Below are 11,489 nucleotides of genomic sequence, written 5' to 3' on the forward strand. Positions count from 1 at the left end.
TTTATTTATTTTACTTATTTTACTTATTTTACTTATTTTACTTATTTTCTTTATTTTATTTACTTTATTTTCTTTATTTTATTTATTTTCTTTACTTTATTCACTCTATTTACTCTATTTACTCTATTTATTTTATTTATTTTATTTATTTTATTTATTTTATTCACTTTATTTATTTTATTTACTTTATTTTATTTATTTTAACCAAAAAAGATAACTTGCGTACCATAAAAGATGAATTATCCAACAAATTAGTTGAATTTTCGAACTTAAAATATGACTGTTTAACAAGAATACAATTAAATCATTCAAATTTTAACAAAAGAGTTACATTTTTATCAATTTTTTAAAATTTTTTATTTATAACCTATGAAGATGAGTTCTTAACCAAATGGTCAATTTTTTCAAAATTTTTCAGAGAATTTTTTAGAAGACTGTTAAATTTTCAACAAAAAAAAAGATAAATTTCAAATCCAAACGAACGGATTTTCTATCTATCAATCCAAAAAAATGAATTTTAAAAGAAATATTTAAATTTTCCACGAAATTGTCGCATTTCCCAAATTGTCAATTAATTTTTTAGAAGCCGGTTGAATTTTCAACAAAAAATGGTTAATTATTATTTCCAAAAGAACGAATTTTTAGTCCAAATACACAAATTTTCAACAAAGGAGTTGAATTTTTAACCAAATAGTTCAATCTTCATCAAAATATTGCAATTTTCCACAAAATAATTAAATTTCAAAAAACTTGAATTTTTAATCCAAGGAAAATTAATTTTCAACCAAACATTTTTGTTAAAAAAAATACTCATTTTTTACTAAAACATGAACTTTTGAACCAAAAAGACGAATTTTCAACAAAATACATGAATTTTCAAACAAATATTTGAATTTCCAGCAAAAACAAAACAAATTTACGACAAAATAATCAAATCTTCAACCGAAGAGATTAATTTTCAACTAAAATGATGAATTATTTGAACAAAGAAAAAAGAATATTTAACTGAATAGTCGAATTTTCAAAAGAAAAAGATTAAACTTCAAATAAATCATTGAATTTTTAACAAAATTTTCAAATTTTGCAGTGCATATTTTAAAGGCAATTGAATTTTCAACAAAAAGGGTGTATTTTCAATCCAAAAGAAAGAATAATTATTCAGCCGAAATAGACCAATTTCTAACAAAGCAGTTGAAATTTTAAGCAAATACTTCAATTTTTATCAAAATAATTAAATTATCAAAAAGAATTTTTTTTTTAAATAATTAATTTTTTTTTAAATTTAATTTTCAATCCAAAAAAGATTTATTTTCAATTAAACATTTTTGTCCAAGACATTCATTACCTACTACAACATGCACTTTTAAACGAATTTGCAAACAAATATTTGATTTTTCAACTAGAAAAAAAATACATTTTCGATTAAAAATTGGAAATTTAAATTTTCAGTAAAAATATTAATTTCCAACATAACAAATTTACGGCAAAATAGTCCAATTTTTAACCGAAGAGATTAATTTTCAACTAAAACGATGAATTGTTAAACAGACAAAAAATTTTTTAACGAAATAGTCGAATTTTCTAAAGAAAAAGTTAAAACTTCAAATAAATAATTGAATTTTTTATCTCAAAGACCGAATGTTCGATAGTTGAATCTTTGAAAAAATTGTCGAATTTTCAAAATTTGCAATAAGTTTTTTAGAAGACGGTTACATTTTTAACAAAAACGGTGAGTTTTTATTATCAAAAGAACAAATTTCCAGTCCAAATAGAGAAATTTTCCACTAAGCAGATGCATTTTTAACCAAATAGTTCAATATTCAACAAAATAATTACATTTTCAACAAATATTTTTGTCCAAAGAACATTCATTTTCTACTAAAACATAAGAACTTTTCAACCAAAAAAGACGAATATTCGAACAAATAGTTGAATTTTCAACTAAAAATTATACATTTTCAATTAAAAATTAGAAAGTTAAATTTTCAGTAAAAAATGTTAATTTAAAAAAAATAACAACAAAATAGTCTAATTTTTAACCGAAGAAATTAATTTTTAACGAATGTTATGTATTGTACTACCAAAAAAAAATCAATTTTTAACCAAATATATAGTCAAATTTCCAAATAAAAAGATACAAATATAAGTACAAATATACCAATTTTCCACAAAGCAGTTGCATTTTTAACCAAATAGTTCAATTTTCAACAAACTAATTAAATTTTCAACCAAAAAAGTTGAATTTTTAATACAAAGAAGATAATTTTTCAACCAAACACTGTTGTGCAAAAATAATATAATCTTCAGTTGGAAGCAATTGCAAAAAAAAAACAAGAAACAAAAACTGTAAATACACGGAAAATAAATTAACTAACAAGAATATAAATGATTTTAAGCAATTTTAAGCTAGAAATATTAAAAACTGAACGATTAAATCTTTGCTATGAACTGAATATTTCTTAAATTAAAATTTTAATTATTTTCATTTTAAACATTTAAAATATGCTTAAAAAGCTTCAAAATTTTATTTAAAAATATTGAAACATCTACATGTTATTTTAGATTTATTAAATTTTTTATTATTTTTGACATTTTTTCAGAACTTCTAAACATTTTTTTGAATAATACAAATTCTTCCTAAATATTGTTTACATCTTGCAAAATTAAGAATATTTCCTTCAAATCTTCCAGATTCATTTTTGACAATTTTGGCAATCTTTTTCAATCTTTTTCAATGTTCCTATGAATCTTAAGAAAATGTTTTTTTTTATTCTTTTGAAACCTTTCATAATTTTTAAAAGGCTTCTAAATTTTTGGTTCGAAATCTGAACAAATTGATATTTTGTTGTAACATTTATTTTTAAATATTTAATTTATAATTACTGATTTTACAGAAACAATCATATATTTCTAAATATTAAGCAATTGTTACTTTTCTTACAGAATTTCAAATTTTTAAATTTTAGACTAAAACAATATTTTGAATTTATTATATTCTAAAATTTATATATGAAAATATATTATTTTGAAGTTACTTTAAAATTGAACAGAGTTTATAAAGTTCCAATCAGGCGTTTACATTTGTTTAACTACTGATACTTTCTAATTAGAACAGTAAAATTTTTAACGTTAAATCCTGGAAAATTCTTAAAATTTCAACTGACCCGATTTATCTTGTAAAATAAATTGTTATCCACTTGTTAATCCTTAACGTAAAATTCAATTTTAAAAATCATTATAATTTATGTTCACATCTGATCTACGAAAAAACGTTTTTTTATCAAAAATTTTCGATTTCCAACGTTAATAATTTTTTATTTTCCAAGACTATTTAAAACAGCATTTTAAAATTCTTTGAATAAAAAATGTGCGCCTAAAAATTAAAATGCAAAATCGAAAACTTGTAAGTGAAAGATGTTCGAATTAGGCATTGTAAACTGAATGATATCATAATTGTAAAAAAAATTTAATTTAACTGATTATTTAAAAAACTGTTGAAATCAAACTTGGTCAGCTTTTTTTTCTACAAATTTCTAGAATTTCCGGTAAAAGAATAAATTCTTTATCATTTTTCGGGTTACGCGGGCCTTTTTCTTCAAAATCCCTGCCTTTTCCGAATTCCCATGTTTTCCCCGACCCTTGACACCCTGCCACAATAAAAAAAATTGCCAGATATTAATTTTTGAAAAATTAATCCACAAAATTGTTGGCTAAAATCACCTGGATATCGAAGATCGACGCTGGATTAACCTTGACTCCATATTGGCTCTCTAAGTGCTCTGCCAGGCGAAGTTTGTTTTCCTGCTTGACCTTGACGATGCTACGTTGAAAGGCCGGATCCTTGGCCCACTGTTTCAGCTGAGCCAACTGCTCCAAATGGACCGTCCAATCGCTGCCAATTTTCTGTAACGCCAACAAATGATAAGCTCGATTCATAGGAGCTCATTCCAATATATTTTATTGGATATTTTATTGTTCAAACAGAAAAAAAATCTTTTTTGATTATTGCAACCTCAATTACGGAATCTAAAGTTAATTAAACTAAATCTAGAGTATTTTCAAAATTCATATCGAATATTACCTCTTCGATAATGTCGGAGAGATTCGGATTACAGAGCAAGAGCCATCTTCTTGGAGTGATGCCGTTGGTCTTGTTCTGGAACTTTTCTGGGTTCATTTCGCTGAAATCGCGGAACCTGGAAGCGTTTGATTTATTTAACTATTTTCAAATCGATTTTTTTTATCATCTAGCATGTACCTGGTACAAAAAAAAACAGCCAGACCAATAATGTTATTGAAAAAAAAATCTTGTTTCTAAATTTATTTTAAAGATTTTTAGTGACAAGAATCATAAATAATTTAAAAAGGGTTCATCCAGAAAATTACATGAAGGTTCAACTAAAAATGATAATTTTTTAATTCACGCATCCATTTTAAAAGAAAAACAACGATTTTTCAACAAAATTGTCAAATTTTCAACAATTGATAAATTTTCAACAAAATAGATGAATTTTTAATAAAATAGTTGTCCTTTCAACTCAAGAACATTAATTTTCAATATAAAATAGAATAGTTAAATTTTCAGTAAAAGAACTAAATTTTAACCAAATAAAATTAATTTTTAACAAAATATTTAAATTTTACACCAAACAGATGTATTTTCAGCCAATTAGATGAAATGGAATACTTACAATTCCAGTTCAAAAATTAATTTTCAATTTTTTTAAAACAAATTATCTACGAAACAATTAAATTTTCAACTAAAATAATAAATCTTCAACCAAAAAGATAAATTTCTAACCAAATAGTTGACTCTTCGACTAAAAAGATGAATTTGTAATCCAGAAGATTAATTTTATACCATAAAAAGAACAATTTTTAAACAAAAAAGAAGAATTTTCTACAAAATAATTAAATTTTTAACCAAACAAATTAATTTTCAACAAAAAAGGTGATTTTTCATTTCCAAGCGAACGAATTTTCAGTCCAAATAGGCGTTTTTTCAACAAAGCACAGTTGAATTTTCAACCAAATAGTTCAATTTTATTCAAAAAAATTAAATTTTCCGCCAAATAATTAAATTTGAAAAAAAAATTTTGTTAAATTTTCAACTAAAAAAGATACATTTTGAATCAGAAATTAGAAAGTTTAATTTTCATTTAAAAATATTGATTTCCAACATGAAAAAAAAATTACAGTCAAATTTTTAACACAAGGGGTTCATTTTTAACTAAAATGATATTGTCCGAATTGAAGTTGAATTTATCATCCAAAAAATTACATGAAGGTTTACCAAAAAAGGATAAATTTTTTAATTCACACATCAATTTTTAAAGAAAAACAGAACGAGTTTTCAACAAAATTGTCAAATTTTCAACCAAGGAGATAAATTTTCACCCAAGATCAATTTTTTTACCAAAAGAGACGAATTTTCAATTAAATAGTTGTCCTTTCAACTGAAAAAAATTAATTTTTAATATAAAGTAGAATAGTTAAAATGTAAATAGAAGAATTAATTTTTAACAAAATAATTAAATTCTACAACCAAACTGATGAATTTTCAGCCAATTAGATGAAATGGAATACTTACAATTTCATATCAAAATTAATTTTCATTTTTAAAAAACAAAGTATCTACGAAACAATTAAATTTTTAACTAAAATAATGAATCTTCAACCAAAAAGATAAAATTCTAACCAAATAGTTGATTCTTCGACTAAAAAGATGAATTTGTAATGATGAAGATTAATTTTATACCATAAAAAGACAAATTTTTAAACAAAAAAGAAGAATTTTCTAAAAAATAATTAAATTTTTAACCAAACAAATTAATTTTCAACAGAAAAGGTGATTTTTAACTTCCAAGCGAACGAATTTTCAGTCCAAATAGGCGTTTTTTCAACAAAGCAGTTGAATTTTTAACCAAATAGTTCAATGTTATTCAAAATAATTAAATTTTCCACAAAATAATTAAATTTAAAAAAAAATAATAAATTTTTTATCCACAGAAGGTTAGTTTTCAACCAAACATTTTTTTCCAAAAAACATTTCTATTACAACATGAACTTTTAAACCAAAAAGACGAATTTTTAGCTAACAGTAGATAACTTTTGAATCAAAAATTAGAAAGTTCAATTTTCATATAAAAATATTTATTTCCAACAAGAAAAAAAATGTACATTCAAATTTTTAACCCAAGAGATTAATTTTCAACTAAAATGATACTGTCAGAATTGAAGTTGATTTTTTTTTAAATTGTCGAACTTTCAAAACTTTCAATGAATTTTTTTAAAGAAGGTTAAATTTTCAACAAAAAAGGTGAATTTTCATGTCCAAAAGAATGAATTTTCAGTCCAAATAGGCGATTTTTCAACAAATCAGTCGAATTTTCAACCAAAATAATTAAATTTCACAAAAAAAAAGTTCTTTGAAATGTCAACTAAAAAAGATAAATTTTCAATAAAAAATTAGAAAGTTTAATTTTCATTTTAAAATATTGGTTTCCAATAAGAAAAAAAGAATTACAGTCAAATTTTTAATACAAGCGATTCGTTATCAATAAAATGGCATTGTCCGAATTGAAGTTGAATTTTTCATCTAGAAGATTACATGAAGTTTCAACTAAAAAGGATACATTTTTGAATTAACACATCAATTTTTAATCAAATACTTGTCCTTTCAACTCAAAAAAATTAATTTTCAAAATAAAATATAGAACAGTTACATTATCAGTAAAAGAATTAATTTTTAACAAAATAATTAAATTTTACACCAAACAGATGAATTCTCAGCCAATTAGATAAAATGGAATACATACATTTTTAGTAAAAAATTAATTTTCATTTTTTTTAAACGAATTATCTACGACACAATTGAATTTTCAAATAAAATAATGAATCTTCAACCAAAACGATAAAATTCTAACCAAATAGTTGACTCTTCGAACAAAAAGATGAATTTTTAATCAAGAAGATTAATTTTATACCAAAAAAAAGATCAATTTTCAAACAAAACAGAAGACATTTCTACAAAATAATTAAATTTTTAACCAAATAGTGGAATTTCAAATAAAAAAGAAAAATTGTCTATAAAAAATGGGATAGTTAAATTTTCATTTAAAAAACATTAATTTTCATTTTTTTTAACGAGTTTTCAATAAAATACTTACATTTTCAACCAAAGAAATTAATTTTCAACCACGAAGATAAATTTTCAACGAAGAAGATTTTTAACCAAAAGGAGGAGTTTAAGAAAAAATTAAACAGTTAAATTTTCTGATAAAATTTTTTTTTTTTTTTATTAGAAAAACTAATTTTCTACCAAAGAGTCAAATTTTTAACCACAAAAATCAATTATCGGCTAAGAAGATAAATTATTAACTAAGATTAGTTTTCTACCAGAAAAGATGAATTTTGAGCAAAATACATGAATTTTAAACAACAAAAAATACGTTTTGAACGAAAGAAATTAATTTTCAACAAAAGTAATGAATCTTCAAACATAAAAAAATTTAATTTAAATCAAAAAGTTGAATTTTCAACGAATTTTCAACTCAGATGTGATTCAATTTTCAGTTTAAATATGATTTTCAATAGTTAATATTCCAGAAAAAAACCTTCATGGCAAAAAGTCATAGGTTTTACAAAACGGGGGAATTTTCAAACTAAAAATATGAATTTTTAATACAAAAGTTAGTTTTCGACCAAATAATTGACCCATTAAACAAATTAGTTGATTTCTCAACAAAACTGAAAAATTTTCAAAAAATAATAAAAATTTGAAACATTAAATGAATTCTCAAAAGAAAATTGTTTAATTTTCAGTTGAAAAAAATAATTTTACACAAAAATAAACAACAAATTTTCAACCAAAGTGATTAAATTTCAACTAAAATGATGAATTTTCTTCTGGAATAGATGAATTTTAAACTAAAACAGGCCGATTTTTAATTAAGCAGTTGAATTTTGAAATAAAAATGATCATTTTTCGAACAAAAATTGAATTGTTGAATTTTCGCTAAAAAAAAAAAATTTTCCACAGAAAAAAATACGAATTCTCAACAAAATACATGAATTGTCAACCATATAGTTCAATTCTAAACTAAAAAAGATCAGTTTTCAAACAAAAATGGAAGTTTAATTCTCAATTGAAAAATTGATTGCCACAAAATTTCTTTTATCCAAAGTGATGAATTTCCCACAAAAATTGTGAATCTTCAGCTAGAATAGATGAATGTTTAATCAAAATGATTAATTTTTTACAAAAGAGATTAACTTTCAATCAAATAGTTTTATTTTCAACCAAAATGATAAATTTTCAACTAAAATGATCATTTTTACATTGAAAAGTTAAATTTTCAATTAAAAAATAGAAATTTTCAACAAAAATTATGAATTTTTAACTGAAACAGTTGAATTTTAAACCAAAAAGATAAATTATCAACTAAAAATTTCAATTCTGAACCAAGAAAATTGTTTTATACTGTAAAAAGAAACAATTTTCAACCAAATACATGAATTATGAAACAAAAAAACTTAAATTTTTAATCAAAAATGAATAGTTAAATTTCTAGTTCAAGAAATTAAGGTTCAACAAAAGAGATGAATTTTCAACTAAAATTATGGAATAGTAAATGAGAATAATTAAATTTTCAGTTGATATCAAAAAAATTTTTCGACAAAAAAAATAATTTGCAAAAAAAATAGTTACATTTTCAAAAAAAGTAATGAATTTTGAACTAGAATGATGAATCTTTAACTGGAATAATTGAATTAGCATCCAAAACTGTAAATTTTCAACTAAAATAATGGAATATTTAATTGGAATACTATATCTTTAAATAAAAAATAAAATAAAATTCAACAAAATAGCTCATTCTTCAAAGAGAAAAATTTTCAAATGAAATGAATGTTTAACAACAACAAATTCTTTGTTAACAAAAGAGTGACTGTCAACCATGTAATTAAATGTTTATTTGAAAGAGATGAATTCGGAACAAAAAATGTAATGTAAATACATAAATTTTCAATGAGACTTGAATTTTCAAATGAAACCGGTAATTTTTCAACTAAAACAGAATAGTTGAACTTTCAGTTAAAAAATGGATTTCAGGCAAAAGGTCGCATTATTCAATTTAATATTGAGATTTCAAAAAAAAAAAATTAAGTACGCTCTCGTAAAAATTACCTCACTTAAAAAAAAATCAACTCCTTTTTTTGAAAATTTGTCTCTTCTATTTAAAAATTCACCTATTTTAATAGAATTTTCATTTTTCTTTGACAAAAAATGCAGCAGTTCGGTTGAAAATTGGAATCATGTTAAAAAGTCATACTTTTTAGTTGAAAATTTTCAATAAAATTTAAGAATTCTCAACCAAAAAATTAAATTTTTAAGACAGAAAAAACTTTTTTTAAGAAAGCAGTGCAACTTTAAAACATAGTTGTTAAATTTTTAACCAAAAAGATAAATAATTAAACAAAAATATTAATTTTATACCAAAACAAATGGAATTTTTAACAAAACTTAAACATTCTAAACCAAAAAGTTGAATTTCCAACTAAAAAAGACGTATTTTTAAATTTTAAAAAATAGTTTCATACCAAAAAAATAGAATTTTTTAATAAAATTAAAGAAATCTCAATCAAAAAGTTTGATTTTCAACTAAAAAGAATGAATTTTTAACAAAGAAATTTTTTAATTTCTAATAATGCAGTTTAACTGTAAAACCTAGCAGTTAAATATTTAAACAAAAATATGAATTTTTAAACAAAAAGATAGCAAAAAATACGAATTTCAATAAAATTCAAGAATTCTCAACCAAAAAGTTGAATTTTGCACTACAAGAGATCAAATTTTAAACAAAAAGATTAATTTATTACAAAATACTAATTTTTTAAGAAATTTAAAAATTCTGAACGAAAAGTTGAATTTTCAACTAAAGAGGAAAAATTTGTAAACAAAAAGATTTCTTTGCTACCAAAAAAGACAATTTTTAAATAAAATTTAAGAGTTTTCGACCAAAAAGTTGAAGTTTCAAATTTAAAAAATGAATTTTTTAAAAAAGCAATAATTTCCGATAAAAAAAGAATTTTTTAATAAAATTCATGAATTCTCAGTCAAAAAGATTAATTTTCGACTACAAAGGATGAATTTTTAAACAAAAAGAATAATTTACTACCAAAAAATACAATTTTTAAATAAAATTTAAGCTTTCTCAACCAAAAAGTTGAAGTTTTAACTAAAAAAGATGAATTTTTAAACGAAAAGAATAATTCTCTACAAAAAAAAGAATTTTTTAAATAAAATTCAAGAATTCTGAATCAAAAAGTTTAATTTTCAACTAAAAAGAATCGAATTAAAAAAAAAAATACTACCGAAAAAGACGATTTTTTATTCAAATTCAAGTTCTCAACCAAAAAGTTGAATTTTCAACTAAAAAAAGATGAAATTTTCAACAAAAAGATTAATTTACAACCAAAAAAGACAAATTTTTAATATAATTCACGAATTCTGATCCAAAAGCTGAATTTCAAGTAAAAACGAAGAATTTTTAAACCAAAAGATTTATTTGCTACAAAAAAAAGACGATTTTTAAATAAAATGTAAGATTCTCAACCATAAGTTGAAGTTTCAACTAAAAAATATGAATTTCTAAACAAAAGCAATAATTTCCTACCAAAAAAAGAAGAATTTTTAATAAAATTAAAGAATTCTCAAACAAAAAAGATTAATTTTCAACTAAAAAGGATGAATTTTTAAATAAAAAGGTTAATTTACTACGGAAAAGGAGGAATTTCAATAAAATTCTCAGCTAAAAAGTCAAATTTTCCACTACAAAAGATGAAATTTTAAACAAAAGTTTAATTAACCACAAAAAGACGAGTTTTTAACAAAATTCAAAAATTCTGAACCAAAAGTTGAAGTTTCAACTAATAAAGATGAATTGCTAAACAAAAGGAATAATTTCCTACAAAAAAAGAATTTTTTAATAAAATTCAAGAATTCTCAACAAAAAGGCGTAATTTCAATTAAAAAAGATGAATTTTTAAACAAAAAGAATAATTTCCTACAGAAAAAAAACGAATAAAAAAAACAAGTATTTTCAACAACAAAAGTTGAAGTTTCAACTAAAAAAGATGAATTTCTAAACAAAAGCGATAATTTCCTACAAAAAAAAAGAATTTTTAATAAAATTCAAGAATTCTCAACCAAAAACTTGAAATTTCAACTAAAAAAGATGAATTTTTAAACAAAAGCAATAATTTCCTACAAAAAAAAAGAATTTTTTAAATAAAATTTAATTAATTCTCAATCAAAAAAAATTAATTTTCAACTAAAAAGGATGGATTTTTAAACAAAAAGATTAATTTACTACGGAAAAGGGTAAATTTCAATAAAATTCAAGAATTCTCAATCAAAAAAGATTAATTTTCAACTACAAAAGATGAAATTTTAAACAAAAAGATTAATTAACGACAAAAAAAGACGA

At 22.0% G+C, this 11,489-nt stretch overlaps 1 protein-coding gene across 1 annotated transcript in view; it reads right to left on the reverse strand.

Annotated features, from left to right (window-relative positions):
* LOC117179157 (glycogen phosphorylase) overlaps positions 1 to 11,489 on the reverse strand; it is a 46,484-nt gene that overhangs the window by 12,737 nt on the left and 22,258 nt on the right. The window contains exons 6-7 of the mRNA XM_033370856.1: positions 4,082 to 4,196; positions 3,721 to 3,903 (exon numbers count right to left, since the gene is read on the reverse strand). Of these exons, the coding sequence (XP_033226747.1) occupies positions 3,721 to 3,903; positions 4,082 to 4,196 (298 nt within the window). The remainder of the gene's footprint in view (positions 1 to 3,720; positions 3,904 to 4,081; positions 4,197 to 11,489) is intronic.

This window comes from Belonocnema kinseyi, chromosome 8, assembly GCF_010883055.1.
Source record: "Belonocnema kinseyi isolate 2016_QV_RU_SX_M_011 chromosome 8, B_treatae_v1, whole genome shotgun sequence".
Classification (NCBI taxonomy): domain Eukaryota; kingdom Metazoa; phylum Arthropoda; class Insecta; order Hymenoptera; family Cynipidae; genus Belonocnema; species Belonocnema kinseyi.